The sequence below is a fragment of the Andrena cerasifolii genome, chromosome 1 (genome assembly GCF_050908995.1).
Source record: "Andrena cerasifolii isolate SP2316 chromosome 1, iyAndCera1_principal, whole genome shotgun sequence".
In the NCBI taxonomy this organism is placed as follows: Eukaryota; Metazoa; Arthropoda; class Insecta; order Hymenoptera; family Andrenidae; genus Andrena; species Andrena cerasifolii.
Window position 1 is genome coordinate 11,106,815 of NC_135118.1, and position 19,953 is coordinate 11,126,767.

At 35.8% G+C, this 19,953-nt stretch overlaps 2 protein-coding genes across 9 annotated transcripts; both read left to right on the forward strand.

The window, feature by feature from the left end:
- Positions 1-1,743: 1,743 nt before the first annotated feature.
- On the forward strand, positions 1,744-12,082 carry LOC143375329 (CLK4-associating serine/arginine rich protein). 3 transcript variants are annotated; one of them, XM_076824332.1, is made up of 15 exons: positions 1,744-1,909; positions 2,070-2,176; positions 2,454-2,551; positions 7,195-7,370; positions 7,447-7,662; positions 7,745-7,920; positions 8,013-8,086; positions 8,211-8,552; positions 8,622-9,077; positions 9,885-9,995; positions 10,068-10,116; positions 11,130-11,193; positions 11,263-11,368; positions 11,483-11,743; positions 11,845-12,082. In XM_076824332.1, the coding sequence occupies exons 2-15, from the start codon at positions 2,078-2,080 to the stop codon at positions 11,861-11,863; spliced, it is 2,247 nt and encodes a 748-aa protein (XP_076680447.1). In that variant the 5' UTR covers positions 1,744-1,909; positions 2,070-2,077; the 3' UTR covers positions 11,864-12,082. The 3 variants fall into 3 exon arrangements, with proteins under 3 accessions (XP_076680447.1, XP_076680438.1, XP_076680455.1); XM_076824323.1 differs by lacking the exon at positions 1,744-1,909 and having other exon boundaries at positions 1,916-2,176; XM_076824340.1 differs by lacking the exons at positions 1,744-1,909; positions 11,483-11,743; positions 11,845-12,082 and having other exon boundaries at positions 1,916-2,176; positions 10,068-10,120; positions 11,263-11,371.
- A 1,871-nt stretch (positions 12,083-13,953) lies between these two features.
- On the forward strand, positions 13,954-19,259 carry LOC143366322 (uncharacterized). 6 transcript variants are annotated; one of them, XM_076807742.1, is made up of 7 exons: positions 13,954-14,097; positions 14,752-15,063; positions 15,904-16,542; positions 16,779-17,574; positions 17,757-17,811; positions 17,935-17,964; positions 18,156-19,259. In XM_076807742.1, the coding sequence occupies exons 2-7, from the start codon at positions 14,756-14,758 to the stop codon at positions 19,079-19,081; spliced, it is 2,754 nt and encodes a 917-aa protein (XP_076663857.1). In that variant the 5' UTR covers positions 13,954-14,097; positions 14,752-14,755; the 3' UTR covers positions 19,082-19,259. The 6 variants fall into 6 exon arrangements, with proteins under 6 accessions (XP_076663857.1, XP_076663792.1, XP_076663488.1 ...); XM_076807677.1 differs by having other exon boundaries at positions 13,973-14,097; positions 14,740-15,063; XM_076807373.1 differs by having other exon boundaries at positions 13,985-14,434; positions 14,740-15,063.
- The last annotated feature ends 694 nt before the right edge of the window (positions 19,260-19,953 follow it).

Here is a 19,953-nt window from a genome sequence, read left to right on the forward strand (position 1 = left end):
GGTCCGGTGTCCGTGGAACACAAAAGGGTTCTGCTCGCTAATTGTGCGAAGTTGATTGAACAAGACAATTTATTACGAATAACTTTGAACGAAATAAAGATAATTAAACTGAATTAAATTTAACTTTTGAATATTAACCGGAACTATCAAGAAACGAACAAAGATATTTAAAAATTGATCAAAGGTTGGGCTTTATTGTAACACGTCCGTGCTTTTACAACGTCGGTGATGAATTGAGAGGCGAAGAAACAGGCTTCTTCGTACGTTTGTTCCTTTTTTTTAAATCAATACATTGTTTTCCGAGCGATAAGGAAGGAGGCGAAGACAAATTTCTAATGTAATAAACTTCATCCTTAACTCTTTAAAGTTCGAACTTCGCGCTTTAAGAACTTGCGCTAAACGCCGCCAGGGCGAGGATCGCAACTCGCAACAGAGGTCTCATGGCCTATGGCCGGTATTCATAGTCGCTACTTATTTTTAAGCAAATGCTTAACCATGCGGCATCCTCCACTAACCTAGTAGCTAGTAAAGGATGTCGCATGATTAAGCATTTGCTTAAGAATAAGTAGTGACTATGAATACCGGCCTATGTCTCTTATGGATCCAGTTGCCGACCAACATCGTGCGAGGGAGACAGCATCGTGCGAACTGGTGCGAGAGAGTGAAGTATAGAGGAAAAATCAACCGTAATGCGCATGCGCCGATAGCGTGCGAGAGAGAAGGACATATAAATACGTCCGTACGCCCTGCAACAATATTTTTCCACACGTTTCGACCATCCATAGATGGCATGCAGTGATCGATGGTCGACTAGGATTTACAAAAGAAGTATTCGAAGCTTTGAAATGTCAAGTTTTTAAACAACGAAGTCAAATATTTTGCAAATTAATGATGAAAGCATGCACTGCGTATCACTTCAAACCATACCACTTGCAGCATATTTCACGATATCGGCGCATGCGCATTACGGTCGATTGTTCCTCTATACTTCTCTCGCTCGCACGATGTCTTTCTTTGTCGTACCATGTTGGCGACAGTTTCAAGCTTTCAATGAGACCTCCATGTATATATGCTCTAAGATCCCAATAACATTTATTGTCATGTAGCATACATGTAGGTTATATTTTCTGTCACTTCGAGGAGGGGACCACATAGTTTGGTGTGTTTTTCAAAGCGTACGTAAAGAGATAAATACGCATGCACGCATCAACTGCACACTTCATGCGCTAGAAGTGGAACGCACCCCTAGAGAATCCTATGTACCACCAACGCCACCAATGCACGCATAGACTGAAACGGAACGGTTTTCTCTGCAGTCTATGCACATAATGCGTGAATTGGAACAGACCCACGATCTACGACTTTTTTTTCTCAATATTCTATAGTTTTTCAAACATTATGCAAATAGGAAATAAAAAATAAAAAAATAATACTAACACACAACATCGTTTTCCATATTTCTCCAGTTTATGCAAGAGGGGGCTTGAGAAGGCTATAATTAAAATTAATCTCACTAATTAATTTGTTGCATAATTCCGATTGTAATAATGCAACTACAAAGCAGATATATCAAATTTTTAAGTATTAAATATAGACAGTTTTCAAACAATTTCACTAATAAATCAATATCGAACAACTATTTATTTCTATATGTTGAATCAATACTTATAAATTGAATCTCTTCTTTCCTTGCGCTTAATACATTTTCTCTATACCTAATTAATAATTATACCACTACCATTAAATAGACGTTTTATATTTCGATTATCGTAACCGCATATTGCCTGAGAAATGGTAGCACCAATCAAGTGTCAGTCTAGTTCGCAGTTCACATTGCTAATGCGTAGCTGAGGATTGAGGAATGAGGATCATATTTATTGGATATCACTGGATACGGAGTGGCGCTTGGGTAAAATGCAATATGTCTACCTCGCGGGAGAAAAGTCGGTTAATTAATAGTTTTGGGGGTTTCTTATGTAGAACTGTTAACTACGCGAAAGTTCCGTTGTAATCTAGTGATTCCGTGAATTGTTTGACATGTAAAATGAGCTTTTCTATGAAAAAAACAGGTGGTAGAATGTGGCATGAAGCGAGAAAGCAGGAAAAGAAAATCCGTGGAATGTTAGTAGATTATCGTCGCCGAGCAGAACGTCGACGAGATTATTATGAAAAAATTGTAAGGAGTCACGAGTAATGATACGTTACTTTTATTTTAATTACAACTTTTAACGTTAATGCATCGCAAGATATCACTTTCACCTTCCTTTTTCTTATTAACCTCAAAATCTTTGTAATTTTTATCTCTTATTGTAAATCACATGTTCATTCATCGTTACCTTAAAATATTACAACTAAAGTGTAACAAAGTGTGACAGTTGCGAACTAACTAATTTACCTATATTACTAAATTATTTCACTTGGTCATTTTCCATACGTATGTACATTTCTTTTAGAAATCAGATCCCACGCAATTCCTTCAGCTTCATGGAAGGCCTTGCAAAATACATTTGGATCCGGCGATAGCTACAGCTGGTGATAGCCCTGCAAATATGTAAGTTAAAATATATTTAATAGTTTATAATAACTTTTCAATACTGTTACTTACATAGTTCAAATTTAATTTTTCAATTCAGTCTGTTAAAATGGTAAATCTGATCATTCTGCCCTCCAAATATTTAATCTCCATATCTGAAAGCACATGTATCATTTAGTTCAGGCTTGGGAATTAAGCGAACGCGGCGGCTGATTTTCAGAGGCAAACCAACCACGCGTGGCCTATTTGAGCAACATTGTATCAATAGGTTTCCACATCGTCCCAGAGAGCACGATTTTCGATGCGTTTTTGTTTTGTCAACGCGCCACGCGCGGTTCACGTGGTATGGGCCTGAGGCGTTCCAAGTACCTAGGCCGCCACTGGGGCCAGGACACGCGGCGGGAGAAAGGAGGCGTTGCCTCTGAAAATCTGCCATCGCGTTCACTTAATTCGCAATAGACATTTTACCCCTTGTTCAAACATTTTGTATCATCCTCCAGTAAATTGTCTTTTAAGGTTGGAAGGATTTTTAAATTAAATACATAGAATTAACACATAAAAACACTGAGGACAACTGTAATTTTTTTAACATTGGAGTTATGTTTTATTTTAGACGATGATTGTACATAGTGAAAGCACAGGTAACTAATGCCTAAATGTCTGAAGCTCTGTTGGAACCCTGTTTTTAATGGCTGTACTACGGTATGACCCAACCACTGGAATGAACCGAAATTTTGAGGGGTTCGGCGGGAGAGGGAGAGAACCTCTAATATAAAATTTTAGCTTCGAGTATTTGTTAGTTTCTGAGATGTTAGTAAAAAAACTTTCGGCATAATACTTTGAAATCTACCTATACAGACGTTACTAACACAACCATCTTCTCGTCGCCGTCGGCTGTTTCACAGCCAACGATACAATGTGCAATGTTGGCCTCAAAATGTATGTATAGAAATACGGTAAAAAAACTGGACGCGAACAGTCTTCACCAAGCCAAGTGCGATTGTTGTTGAGAAACTCAGATATTATTGCTGTTGACTTATTCCGACACAACGCATTCCACTTTCCAACATCTACCTGGTATTAGTATTGGTCGGGGCTAGATCAGCGCGGGGGGCGGCGCGCCCGCTTGCGGGCGCGTAAAGCGTGGTACCGAACCAGTGTGAGTTTGGGGGCGGTATTCTCAGTTGTTGCTTATTCTAAAAATGAGACTGCAGTTGCAAGCATTGCGCGATGAGGTCAATACCATACATTGTATCGTCGACTGTGAAACAGTCGGCAGCGACGAGAAGATGGTTGTGTTAGTAACGTCTGTATAGGTAGATTTCAATGTATTATGCCGAAAGTTTTTTTATTAATATCTCAGAAACTAACAAATACCCGCAGCTAAAATTTTATATTAGAGGCCTCCCATCAACCCCTCAAAATTTTGGTTCATTCTGGTGGTTGGGTCATACCATAGTATATCCTTTTTAATATGTACTGGAGTCTTTCAAATAACCATTATTTATGACCTTGTGTGATTTTGGAGCATTACTATACCCAATGTTTTTGAGCTTGTCTTAATATCTGCTTCCATATGTTCCACAAAAACTATAGTTCATCATTTCACCATATTAAGCTACCATATTGTTTAGAAAAAGTAATGCACCTTCTTACTCTTCCAGTCTTTCATCTGCTTCTTACTTATAAAGAAAATGTTGGATAGTAAGGTCGTATTCAGATATATTGGCCGGTCGATTCGTTTTCGCGAACAGCGATCGAGGAGAAATCAGCCACCACCGTCTGGCGATCATGGATTTGTCAGTTAGAGTTGCGGGACCTCCGAAGGGTACGGTGGGGTACGAGAACGCTGCTCGGCTCCGCCTGAACCTATCCGTTTGGCTTTTATTTATTCTTAGAGTAATAGTTGTGTGCGTTACGAAGCTGTACGTAGACCAATACGAGATGAAACTATCGAGAAAGAATCAATGTTCTGACCAATAAAGCTCCTGATTTTTTTCGGAGCTAACGCACACCTATTCTGATGTATGTATTTCCACGCTAAGAACTCGGTTTAGCCTACACGTCAAGAGCTTGGCGCTATCCCCACCACTTCTGGCTCACTCTTGTTCTGCGAAGGCGAGAGCGAGCCAGAAAACGTTGAGAAAAGGAGCACCGAGGCAGGCAAATGGTATGGTGGAAGAATACCTCTCACGAAACTCACCAGCCAATATCTAAATACGACCTTAGCAATGCAAACATCCCTGATACATAGAATAACTTTTTCTTTTATAAATACAAAATTTAATGACTTTGTTCTACGCTAATTTTACAATAAACATTTCTTTGAAACTAATAAAACTATCAGTAGCCAAAGTTATTTCTAAAAGTTACAATCGTAATCGTTTAATGTTTGAGAATACTGGTATTGCCTTTTTGCAGAACTACTTATTTATATAACAGTTATGTGATGTGTCATAATGTTTATATTAAAATCCGTCAGAAAATGTTATTACTCGCTTACTTGTACATTCATCTTAAGGGGACTTTCCGGTCTAGAGTCCAAAACAATAGGTGATCTTTAGAAATTAATTAAAGGAAAACTACTATATATAATTTAATGGAGCTTTCTGCATTGTATTAAGGATGTCTTAAGTTCTAGAAATATATTTTCTGTTTTATAATTAATCATTGTAGGTGGCACTGGGGAGTCGTTAAGGGGATATTCCACTGTGAATGGTCGAAAAATCAAGCTATTTTAAAAGATTTTTTTCTCAGTAAATACAACATATAATGAAACAAACCTTTTATTTTTTATTAAGCTACTCTTTTATCAATCAAATTAAAAGAATATTTTCAAGTTGTGTTACATGTTTTTTTTTTACAGCGTCAATATGGCACTTAAACAAAGTGCCATATGTTCGTGGTGCAGGTGATTTTCCGGCTTAGACTTATCCGAAACAAAAAATTCGAAAAGATTCTTAATCTGTACGAGTGTCGCTATCGTTTGTACCTCAATTAACAATTTTTGTTCAGAAATAACAAAATGGTGCCGGTTTGAAGGAAAAAGTTCCCCAAAATGGTGTTTACTCGAATGTTCCCCGAAAAAAATCTCGTTTATTTTTTGACAAAAACTGTTGACTGAGGTACAGACGATAGCGACACTCATACAGATTAAGAATCTTTTCGAATTTTTTGTTTCGGATAAGCCTAAGCCGGGAAATCACCTGCACCACGCACGTACCGTCTTTGTTTAAGTGCCATATTGGCGCTGTAAAAGAAACAAGTAACACATATTGAAAATATTCTTTTTAATTATTTGTTATAATATAAGAGTAGCTTAATAAATATTAAAAAGATTTATTTCATTATATGTTGTATTTATTCAGAAAAAAATGTTTAAAAATAGCTTGATTTTTCGACCGTTCCAGTGGAATACCCTCTTAAACTCAAGGCGTTAAATAACTGATCCAAATCGGTGGGACGTGTACCTCCAAAAGTTATTATCCGATTCGACTGAAACTTTTTTTATTTTGAAGAATATACTTCTGGCTATGAGGCAAACCAGAAAAAATACAAAAATGACATTTTTTAAGAAAATAACGGCAATTTAAGTTTGAAATCACTTTTCCCCTATATTTTTCTTCCTTTCAAGGCCTTTGAAAATTATAAATTTTCAATTTTTTGTATTTTTTCTGGTATGCCCCCTAGCTAGAAATATATTCTTCAAAATAAAAAAGTTTCAGACGAATCGGATAATAACTTTTGGAAATACAGGTCCCACCGTTTTGAGAACACTGTTTCGAAAAAAACGTGTTTAAACTTTTACGTGGGCATCCAGTGGCCGGTTAAAATGCCTATAACTTCGGGAATTTGACGAATTTCAACAAATCCTTTTAAACACATATTCCTAAAAGATTGAACATTCGAAAAATGAAATTAAAAAAAATCGATTTTTAGACCGGAAGGTCCCCTTAACTGACGAAATGATTTAATAAAACTGATAAACTAAACTTTTTGCTAGATAGGTAATACAATAAACTTATAAATTCTTGAATTAATTATAATGGTATTTACTTATTTAAAGAAGTATATTATATATGGTTTTAGTAAAGGTACAGCAGAATTGTGATTGTATTCTAAAATTAATTACAGACTTATAATAGATTTATTAAGATTCTAAGATAAAAAGTCATAATGTTCATATTGGATAGCAGCTCTTATGCTAATGATATTGCAGCTCGATGAGCTCAAAATAAAGTTCCTGCAAGATGAAAGTTTTAATCAATTTGAAATGGCATTTTTTTAGATTAGTTTTTAATTTTATATTATTAGTGTAACATTCAATGGAACGTTGATAATCCTATAAACAGACATCTCTTGTAGATAATTTTTCGGGGGACTACTTAGTCATTTAAAAAAATAATGCAGACTATCATTATATAAATTTTATACAAAAAAAAATAATTTACTAGAGAAAAAAACTAGAGAACTAATTACTAGACAAAAAAACTTTAGATCATTGATAACTTCAAATAAAATCACTTTATTTCATGTTATATGTGATTGTGTTAATTTTGAGTTTTTTGTATACTATTGCTACTATTTGTATGAGAGAAATAAAACGATGAGACATACAAGTGCAATATACAAAGAAAAGAACGTTTACATTGTACAAATAGGATGCCATGGCAGGGAAATGAAGACAATCTTATTGACCGTTTTGATGTACGCGCTCATCTTGATTGGATACCAGAAGCGCCAGATTCTATAGATGTAGATATTGCTCTTACTAGCGAAGACAGACATATCAATTATGAACGTTATCGTATAATTGTTCAAAATGAATTCTTAGGAGGTGGGAAATTCTTTTTATTTTAGTACCTATGTACTTTATCTTTGGAATTACTTAATAAATGATGATTTCAATGTAGTAACGGAAGAAAAATTTCTACACCAAATACATTTGGAAGAGCAATTTGGTTCATCAACAAAATTAGATTCTGCAAGGGATAAGAAGAAATCATGTAATAATGTAGCCATTGGATACAATTATGAAACGGAAGAACCAATACCAGAGACAGTGAAATCATTGGATACTGTTGTGTCTGATGAAAAAGCAGATGATGAAGATAGTGATATTGATTTAGGTATTAATTATGTTCTGTGCATGCATATTACAGCTTAATGCATTAAGTATTACACCTGAATCACATATTTAATTTTTCCCAGATATTTGTGTAGATGTGTCTCAAATAGAGCCATCTCAAGCACACGAAATGAATTTAGTGGCTCAAAAATATGGACTTTTAGGAGCTGATTATTTTAGTTTTTTAACGCAAGACTTCGAAGAAGCTGAAACATTAAGACAAGCACGTAAACAGGAAGAAGAAAAAGCTATGTACTCGGTAAATATACTTTGCTTATTCGTTGAGTTTACCATTTATGATAACTTTTTTATACTACAGTATTATAATTGTAATACATTTGTGTTATACAGGGTAGGAGATCGCGCAGAGAAAGACGTGCATTTAGAGAAAAAAAGATGATTGGCAGAGTGATGAGTCCACCCAGGTAATTATTTATCCATTAAAAACAAAATTGTTTTCAATATCTGCATTGTTTAGTTAGCTTCGTACATAGAATTGAATAGTTAATAAATACATTTGTGCATCTGTACGTCAACTTTGTTCTTTAGTTATGCAGCAAGAGAGAGTCCTGAATACAATCCCTATAGAAAATCTTCATCCAAGTCTCGTTCGAGATCTGTATCGCCTGTAAATACAGGGCAAATTACATACATTACAAGTTTTGGTGGCGAAGAAGAGACTCATGGAAGTTCATCCCACGTTACTTCTTCCAATTCAAGGAAAGTCAATTATTCTCATCTCAGGCGAAGACGATCGGACAGTCCAACGGTTAATGAAAGGACAATTAACAGAAAATTCACGAAATCAAGGTCAAGAAGTTGCTCCCGTTCTATTAATAAATCTAAATCCTATAGAAACCGCGAGAGAAAACGCAGTACATCGAGGCTGAGGTAAACTTATTTCTAATTTGTTTATCAAGGTTGATGATTCATGCCCATCAACTCTTGCATAATTTTCAGATCTAGAAGAACACGCTCGAGGCATAGGAAGGTTACAAGATCTAGAACAAGAAGTCGTTCGAGACGATCACGAACTCGAAGTAAATCGAGATCCCGTTGCAGAAGTTTTAGTAGATCTCATTCGCGTAGTGTATCAAGATCGAAAACGAGGTCTAGATCTCGGTCGCGGGCAAAAAAATCTAGGAGCTCGAGCTCGAGCAGTGTGTCCAGATCTAAATCAAAATCAAGGTCCAGATCCAGAATACGATCAAAATCAAGATCCGAGTCACACAACAGAAGCCACTCCAGAGACAGTTATCGTAGAAGGCACTACTCTCCATCGAAGTCACTATCCAAATCTCGATCCAGAAGTAAATCCCAATCTAGATCTAGGTCTAGATCTAGATCAAGATCAAGAAGCCAGTCCAGATGCAAAAGATCACGCAGCATTGAAAATAAAATGCCAGCACTACCAAGGTATGGTATACGATAAGAGTATGCGGATCGCCCCGAGACTCGATTCGGGCTACAAGCATGACCACCATGAGCGGGCAATTTGATTTCAGGTCGGCTCGGCAAAACTCGGACGCGATCAGCTCGAAAGACAGCTATTAACAGGTGACCGAGACGGAAAGAATTATATATCATTTACTAGTGATAAATTTTTACCTTTCTGCCTCCTGTTGAATCATAATTTGTGTCTTATTATTCATTTACATCTATATGTATTTTCATTGCTACCAATTAGTCTGTGAATACTGAATATGTCCATATACATACTTAAATAAGACGTATAAAATAATACATTTAATAAAATATTATTTTATTAAGATTTTAAAATATTGCCGAACTAAAAATAGTCTTCCTCCCAAGTTCTGAACATGAACAAAAAATAGTCTTTCTCCCAAATTTTGAATATGGTATTTATTTAACTACGTATATGGACATATTCAGTATTCACAGACTATTCGGTAGCAATGAAAATATATATGTAAATGAATAATAAGATACAAATTATGATTCAACAGGATACAAAAAGCTAAAAACTTATCACTGGTAGTGATATAAATGATATACATAATCCTTTCCGTGTCGGTCTCCTCTCAATAGCTGGCTTTCGTGCCGATCGAGTCCGAGTTTTGCCGAGCCGACCTGAAATCAAATTGCCCGCTCATGGCGGTCATGCTTGTAGTCCAAAACGAGTCTCGGGATCACGAAAACTTCGGGATCTTCTGCAAATATAATGCTTTCTTTTTATACCTTTTATTTTCATTATGATATTAGGTATTACGGCCGGCGTGGTAAATCATCGAGCTTAGAATTAGAATTGTCGGATAGCGAGGAAAAAGTCCTTTCGACAGCACAAAAACCAACGGTAATGAACACCACGAACACGTAAGTTTTATAATAATTAAACCTTTTACATGTTAGTCTCGTGAACACATCGAATTGTTTTTAATATTTTAGGAACAAGCCAAAAGCAGGGTTAAGTACAAATTCTGGTGGCGGGCACAAAGTCAGTAAGAACCATAACGCTTACTTAGTCACTTAAAGCACAGAGAATAAAAGACCGTATATACTCTCTATATAACTACCCTCTCGACGAAGAACATCAGCAAGTGCTACTTGTTTTCATTCTGTTGGGCAATACAAAAGCGTTTACATTATATTGTTTACAGTTCATATTTAATTGTTTGATTTCAATTTCTTTTTAAATACTTGATAATAGAAAGCCACGAAGAATTTGAATCCTATAGGTGTCAATATGCCATATAACTATTCACGTTTCTTTAGAAAAATTCATTATAATATTTATTTTCACCACAGGAATTATAACAGTACAAGTAAATTTTTATTCTTGTAACTATGCCTTCCCAGTTATTTGTTTTTTCATGCTTCCATTATCTTTTATTACTTTTTCTTGCAATTTTATCAGAATGAAAACATCAAATTTTTTGTGGTACAATTTATTTATTTTGTAGATATAATAATATAAAAAGTCCTTTATTATAGTATATGTTGGACGTATAGTGTAGTATGTGTTGAACATATCCTATAATAAAGTATTCTTTTACAAATCAGAATATATTAAGATATATTAAAAAGCTATATGTAAAGCATAACAAATTTTCTGAAATTTTGATATGAATTGTATTGTTCACTTTATCTAAAAATACTGTATGTACTTCGATAACACCAAGTTGAACACTATTTAGTAGTATAGCAGAACCCAGTCACAGCCAAAGGCTTAGAAATGCGTATAAACAATTCCTTTCACAAATAAAGAAAAACGTAAATGTTTCAAATTTTTCATTGTATACAGTTTTCTTTATAAACTTTAACTTCAGTACTACATTCTAAAAATATACTACAGAGGTTTGACGTTTAAGCAACAATGTAGCCAAGTATAGTCAAATTTAAATCCGTTATATTGAAATTTCGAAAACGTTTCATGCTCTACTATGTACATATATTATAAAAACAAATCGTAATAACTGGTAACAGACTTTTAAGAGTTACATTTTTCAGTCATTGAAAATCACACCCCAAGAGCGGCTTAAGAAGAAAATGCAGGCATTATTGAACAAACAGTGTAAGTAGAGTGTGCCCGAAACTTTTTATTAGTGGTGCAATGTTATGATATTGCGATTGTGTTTATTAGATAAAGCTGACAAAAAGGCCGAGCAACTTAGGATTGAGAAAATGGAACAGCAAAGGCAAGATCGAGAAGATGAAATTCGGGAAATGTCTTTGAAGTTACGGCGAAAGTACGCTACATTATTCCCATTCCATAAATATTTATTTATCAACACAGGCTCATATATTGTTACACGCGTGTTATTAAATAGTCGCGTTATTATAAAAACGTTGATAATTTTTAGACAAAGGGAACGAAGACATCGTTACGAGGGCCATAGTTCCGATTCACGTTCTTCTGGATCACGTACGCCAAGTCCTGGGCGCAGTCCACGAATTGTACGTCGAGAAAGAAAGGAAAGGGATATGAGGGATTTTGAAAATGATCGTGAACGAGACAGGGATAGAGAAAGGGATAGACGCGACGATAGAGAAAAATTTAGAACTGAATCTCGTAGAAGATACAGAGATTCACCACTTCGTTCTTTAAGTCCAAGAAGTAGCCGGTAAAACTATAAACGATCGTTATAATGTTGTACTTAAATTTAAGCAAGCCTATTGATGTCTTCTTCTTCTTCTTTTTTTTTTTAATTTTTCGTTCTTTTAGAGGCCTAGTTGATTATTGACAACAAGAAAGTGCACGGTTTATCTTCCATTCAATGGACTTAAATCTTTAATTAGGATATACTTCCTGTATTTTCATTCCTTCCGTAAAATACTACGAATGTTTTAAGAAAATGCGAAAAAGGATGTAAAACATGTGACAATTATAGTTTATAATTATCCTTTATCATTAATATTGTTCTATCTTACACGGTAAGATAATAAATGCAGTTATTTATTTATGTGCATCATTATTATTAACCATGCATGTTGTTTCATCATTCTGAGATCTGATCAATGTCTGATTTATGAAAAATAAATATAGGAAACCGTAGTAAACTCGTGCTCATCTTAACTATGCGTTAAGCACTGTGGCCACCACTTCTTGGAATCCTTCGATCAAGACTGAGAAAACCCGAAAGCGATCTGTAGGGGACGAAAGAGTCGACACGACATTACTACCTTCGGCTACGAAAAAGGGGAAGCATGATACTGTGTTTCGCTTCGTGTTACACGTGCCTACGCTCTGTCTCCCTCTCGCGCCATCGGTGGCTTCGAATCATCGCTGCTACGCGTTAAGCGCTTCGCCGCGAGCCCATAGCGAGAGTATACTGTACATACCCTATACGGTTGGTTAGGTACGGTACGAAAAGCGATTGCTTCATATGCTGGAGGTCTGGGTTCGATTCCCGTCACCGTGAATTTTTTTTTGATAGATTAACATTTTATAATAAAATTTGTAATGTTTCATTATAAAACTGTTACCAATATTTACTTCCACGGTGGCAAGTTATATGTTGCTGCAAAATTCGTTAAATCACATTTTTAAGTGTAGAACAGTAAAAGATAACCTTGTACTTATATATATTTCTAAATAGTCATGTTTTATTTTTTTAAAGATCTCATCAAATAATAATATTGCAAACCTTACTGCGAGGTTGCAAAAGTAAATATCAAACAAAATCAATACACATTTTTCACATCTATAGATTCAAACTTTTAACCATTTAATTCTGACATCTCAATCATCATTAACATTTCAGTATGTTGATTTATAAATAAAACACTTTGTTTCTCTGTTTTACTGAAAATATTCTATCATATGTACATTTATAATTGTAAACAAACTAAAGGTCTCCTCTTGAAATTTCGTGCATTTAGGCTACAACCAATCACCAATACGGCACCAGAGTACCACGAGACCGTGGTCCCCGCTCCCCAGAAGCTGCTTCATTCCCCTCGCGTGAAGTCGCAACTACTATTACTTGACGGAGGAATAGGGTAGATGTCCCGATTACCATGCTTTTATGCTTAAAGAAGCCGTACAAAAAAACTCGCATATATAAATAAGGAAATAATTTTTTTTAATTAAGTTGAACTATTAATGTATGTGTTACAAACGAGAAGGTTGCATTTTTAAACAATTAAAGTGATGAGAAATATGCATCTATAATTATTAAAATATATGAGGTGAATACGCACTACGTACCACACTACGAGAAACGCTTCAAATATGGCTGCCACTATCCGAGCTTGCAACACGATAAATGTTCATCATTGCGCTTGTGCGAAGCAACAGCCAATAGAAAGAAGCCGTATGCTACCTCGTCGCCCCTTCCGTAAGGATATCACCCCCCGCAACTATTCCTCTGTCCCTATATTCCTATATCCATGGCTGGGCCCAAAAAGCCCCCCGTAGGGCCCCATTTTCCAAAAAAATTATGATTTTATCCAAAAATTATATTTTTAAAGTTCGTCCACTTCATTGAACCGAAGTCTTTATTAAAAGTAAAAACATAATTACGTGTTTTCTTAATCAAAGTATTTTCCTTGGTTATCTATGACCTTTTGCCAGCTTTCTAGTAAAAGCACAAGTAGGTGTAGTAAGAAAAATACGTTTCCGTACACCCAGCAATGAGGAAACGAATTTTCGCACTGACCTAATATTTAATTATTTTGTGTATTTTACTTATACCATAATTTCTTGTTAATTGTTAAAGATATTTAATAAAATTCAAACTAATAGCAGTAATACAAGTTTGAATGTTCCACTCTAGGTACATAATCCTGAACTGTTATCCATTGGTTATTTGTGTACAAAAGTGCATACGAACGTGCCCTTGTTTTATGCCATACTTTAAATCTGTTAGTAACATAGTAACTAATATGGCGGAGTAGGTAGTACATGTTGACTTTTCGAGTTTCGCATTTCTCGGGCTGAAAATATTTCTACGTGATAGAATTTAAGAAGAATCAAGTTAGTTGTCGCTCATTTACATCATTATCGATACGCGTTACAATTATCGTTGATGTCATATGTTATGTACTTAATTGTACTAAGTATTATTAACAATAAGTGCGTACGTTGTCCATTAGAGTGCAGTCTACTTGGCAGACAACTAATTTCAGTTTTTAAAGTGATTGTATTATAAGCGTCACTTGCGAAATGAAGAAACACATAATTTCTTTAAGTTATTTCGATTCTAAATAAAGAAAATACGACTTACGTAATGAGAGTGTTAATATCAATTTTATATATTCCATCAGAAGGTTAAGAGGTGCGTTTATTATTTTCGGATTCAATGTATTAAAAGGTACTCGTAATTTTATTAAATATGTAACTCGAGAGGAGGAATTAAATGTACTCGATAACGACGATTCGATGTAAATTGAATTCATTTTAATATATTCTTACTGGACGTTATGCTCTTAATTGGAACACATTTTTTTGCAACCGTGTATGTGAATTTCAAAATTCAGTAGCAACAAGGCTGATATCCTTTGGAAAATTTTTTACCAATTCTTTTGTCTTTCATAAGGAACGAAACACCGTTTTATCATAAAGAAAATCATGGAAACCCAGATTTAAGGTGGTCTTTCGAATAATTTAGCAGTTTAGTTAATCTTTCAGAAAAATGTGTGATACGGCGAAGAAAATGAAACAATCGAGTGTTAAAAACAATGTGAAAAATGAAGTATCTAATCAGAAACAAAGTGATAATAAGAAAGAATCAACGTTGAAAAGTACGAACGAAGACGTACAACGTGCAATCGAGGGGTTGAAAGATATACCAGACGAAGAGCTTCAAGAGTTCCTTGACGATGAAGATTTTATGGAAGGTTTGGATGTGGTGGATGCTTGGGAAGGCGATGAAGAGAAAACCCGCGAGGTTGAATCGAAAGCTTCACATGCCAAGGATCAAGATCAGAAGCGTCCTTCTAGGTAGCATCAATAACGCAGCATATAATTTCCATCTTGTCGTTATTATTTGTTATATCTTACAGATAGTTTTGTTATATTATACTATTACAACATTGTAGGTAATTATTTAGAAGTTTCCCATCGTCACCGATTTCAATGATCTTTGGATACGTTATCAGGATCAAGATTCTGAACAACTTTTTCCTACACATGTTACTGCTGCACGACCTTCGTTTTCGAGATATTTGCAAAAAACTTCTGTTTATTTATTCTAACGCAACGCATTCCACTTTCCAACTTACCCTGGGTATTAGTATTGGTTGGGGCTAGATTAGTGTAGGGGGCGCGTAAAACATGGTAGCGAACCGATATGAGTCAGGGTGTTGACGAGCATCTGCAAGTTTCCGGTTCAAGTCTCTAAACTCACATCAGTTCGCTATCGTGCTTTACGCGCCCCCGCATTAATCTAGCCCCAACCAATACTAATACCCGGGACAAGTTGGAAAGTGGAATGGGTTGCGTTGGAATAAATCAACAGAAGTTTTTCGCAAATATCTCGGAAACGAAGGTCGTGCGTCGGTAACATGTACAGGAAAAAATTGTTCAGAATCCAGAAATCAGTGAAATCGGTGAGGATGGAAAACTTCTAAATAATTACCACATTTTATTATAATGGTAACAGAATTTTGGAAAGCAGGGGTCAGTTTAGATTTTATTTTTGTATGTGGCTGTGTTTGTACGAGTTTAATCTATTTATGGCATTATCATCATATTCTATCGAATACAGTACAAAACATTTATATTCTTTCCTTTAAATAAGTAGTGATGTATGGAAAAGAATGATCGCAAGCCTACTTCTAGGGACAGACACCGTCGTGACCACAAAGGATCTTACAATCGTGAAAGGTCAAAGAGAGAAGAAAAGAAACACGATGAAACGCGTCGTGATCCTTCTAAAAGCACAAAGGATATAGAGAGGGATAAAATACGTGCTAAAAGAGATAATGAAAGTAAACTCTTAGCAGAAAAAGAGAAAGCTATCAAACATCTGTTGGATTCTGATAATGTTGTACCCCCGGGTACAGAGACTGAAGCTATCCAAAGCATTACAGAGAAACAGAACTTGGAACAAGCACAGTTGCATGTGCGCAGAAGTCGAGAACGACGTAGAAGCTTCGACCGTCAAGGAGGGAACTCGGTACGGCGTCGAACTCCGGATAGGACTAGAGTAAACTCTCCTCGACGAAAGTCTCCATTACTATTAAGTCCAGAGCGTAGAAGTCCTTTCAAGATAAGCATTGAAAGACATCGAAGCCCGTTAAGATTTAGCCCTGAAAAAAGAAGAAGTCCACGATTCACCTGTGTCCGTAGAAGTCCCTTCGGATTCAGCCCAGAAAGACGAAGAAGCCCAATTAGACGGCTGAGTTGGGAGCGAAGACCAAGTACAGACAGAAGATGGAGTGCTGAACGACATAGAAGACGTATCAATATACACGAACGGTGAGAAGACATTATTTTTAAGTAATGTAAATTAAGTTATATAAATTCTTTTAATTGCATCGCAGTGATAAAAGGAATAATGTTTGCCTTGTCAACCATTCTTGTAAAATGTGTCTTTATAAGATCTTTATATGATGTAAGCTTTGTTTCAATTAAATTATAAGAATACAAATTGTTATAATAACTCTTTAATTTCACGTGGTAGAGTATTTTAACTCGAATTTTAAATTGTTAAGCCGAAGAAGTCGCTCTCGTGAACGGCAACGAAGTCGCAGTATGGAGCGCCCTCGAAGAAAAGCCAGCCGTTCGCCAGTCAACAGACGTTATAGCCCTCGGCGACGGAGTCGAACTCGGAGTAGGTCATTAGAACGTCGCGCAAGAAAACGGTCGCCATTCATTAATGAACTTACAAGACAACTGAGAAACGAAGCTATAGTGACATCGCACATAAATACTGGATATGCACCCCCTCCGCCAATGGATGGAATATCACCATTGATGAATACTGTTGTGTACCAACAAGAACCCGAATCTAGGCCACCAATGCCAATGCCATCTTATATGCATCAATCCGGATTACCACCACCGATACCAGCAGGTGTAACACCTCCTGGTCCGCCGCCATTCATGAACTTCGAAAATTCATCTCAGACGATGAATTTTGATTCCGTTCCAGTGCACCCGTTACCTCAAGTTGAGTACGTTTCCGGCCCAGTTATGTACAATCAACCAAATACTAGTTCGGTTCAACCTGGACATCGACCACCACTTCTTCCTGCACCAATTTCTCCACCGCAACCCGAACCCGCTGCTGGACCCATGGAACACGTACAACCAGCGTACAGTTCGTCGCATGGCATTCCTCCCCCGCAGCAGTCTCCGCTCCAAAATTTCGAGTTCCCAAGCAAATCGAAGGACACAGCCTCACCAAATTACAGGGAACGCAGATTTACGGATTCCTATAATGGATATCATCCACCACAAGAGGAACGACTAAAGACTCCTGAACCACCGGTCATCTCTGATACAAAAGTAATTGTACTATACATTGTAACAGTATTTATATATATTTTATCCTATATTGTCGGAGCAACAAATATTGTTTTGCAATTAATGTACAATGATTTTTGTATGCCTTTTTCACATAATGTGCAGTTAAGTTTTTTGTTCTGACGTGGAGATATTAATGTTTGTCTTACAAATTGATCTTACAGCAATTTGAAAAGACGAGTTTATCCAGTCTACTGGAAGCATCTGTTTCCGCAAAAGGTGCGAGTACATTCTTACTTACCTAAGAAAATACTGTTAAAATTCGCGTTCGTGTGTTACAATATCTTTTCTCTTTATTTCATTATAAGAAATCACATTTCATTGTTTTATACATTTTTTTAGATTCAGCTAGTCTACCAGTCTTATATCCAGGTAAGAACATTTTCATTGTTTCTTATTTTAAAGTTACTTTCAACGCGTCACATTTTAGTCAGGCATTGTTAAACAGAAATTCTCAACAACGCTGACATATTAAATTAATGAAAATAGAATATGCTAAAAAGTACAGCATATGAACGGTGTGATATTAAATTTATGTAAATTTATATCTTTTTCCGTCATAGGATTCAAACCTGAAATATTACGCCACTGCGAGCATGCTCTTCGCGAACTTCCTACCGAAGATCCCCGTTTAAAGATGAAAGGACGATTTTTTTATGATCCAAAAAAGGAGACCTCGCAAAATGAGCAGGAGCTCTATTCGTCGAATTCTATACTTTTGCAACGAGGCAAGAGCAAGATATATTGGGAAGAGGAAGATGGGCAGCATCTCGCTCAACTAAAGCAAAATGTACAAATGCATCAAAAAATTTGTCAAACCGACGAAGTAGAGATGAGCACGAAATTTGTTCAAGCAAGTGTAACTATGGTGGACTTTGAAGTACAAGTTTATCCTCAAGATTTGCAACATGCTAGCAAAGAAGAGAAACGGCCCATTATGGATCGTTTAGACTGGAATGTACGTGAAACGTTTGATTATGCACCTAAATTTCGAGAAGCCGATGATTTGAGGTGGAGTTTAAGTAATTCTTCACAGAAAAGAACTTGGAATAGAACGGTATCTCCTCCTAGACGAACCGAGGATCGAGAGCATCGTGTAGACTCCGTATCTTCTTTGGATCATAATTCGAGGAGTTTCAAATTAGAATCACCGATAAGGAATAGGGACAGCCTTTCCAGTCACAAAGGGTCCTTACGGGAGCATTACGTTCGTGAGAGATACTCGCCTAATTATAGACACTCTTTAAACGAACGCGACGACTATCATGATAATAGAAGTGATCACAGTCGTGGTGAAAGTCCGATGATGTTAGACGATTCATCAGAAGAATTAGAATTGGAAGATACATTCCAAAGAGGAACAGATTGGCATGGAAGAGGAAAATCATTAAGAGGTAGATCAAGCCCTCTTATGAAACCACACGTGTACAGAGGAAAGCATTCTGGAAGATCCTATCGCGGGCGTGGAGGTTTCCGTGGGAAATTTTAAATTTATTTGTGTAAAGCACAAACTTACAATGTTGTAGAATCATATAATCAAATATATCGATATATCGAAAAAGTTATCATCTATTCTTACAAAAGAATTGGAAGCAACTGAACGCATTGATTTGTTTTCTTTGTAAAATACATTTATCTGCCATTTATTAAAATGCATTTTAAATACAGATTGACAATTGCGCATCATATAATAGGCAACCAAATACATATGCGGGTACATGCAAATACTCTGCAACGGCACAGTAATAATATATCTGATATGTAAATGCAAGATCATTTATACGTAACGTTTATTAAATAAACGTTTCACGTGACAATACAAAGTAGTGCAAAAAAAAACTACAATTCATGGTAGCGCATTAGACTACGTACCAATTGTGTACAGTATTGTGTGACAACATTACAATGTTCACACATGCTCTGCACACGTGATATTTTTGTTCTATATAATAATCACTTTTGTACAAATAACTGAATCGATTTATTATGACAATTATTTTCCTATGATATTGCAACGCCGTTAATTCTTTCGATTAGCAAATCATGGTGTAAAAAATTTACGAACAGCATGCAGAAAAATATTTCGGGAATTAAGAAATAAACTCTTCTCGGTTAATAAGAACCATTAAATTTAGTTAGCATGTAAAAATGTGGTGTGTAACATGTTGGATGGAAAAGTAAATACAGAAATATTCTTCTGTATTTCAACTTATTTTTCTTATTTTTTTTTATTTTTCTGTACAAAGTTCGTACATAGTGATGAAGATTCGTGCATAATTATGTCACTTAAAACTGCACACTAAAATATCTGTTATTTTTTATGGTATGAAAAGAACACTTAAAGAAATGAATATTTGAACT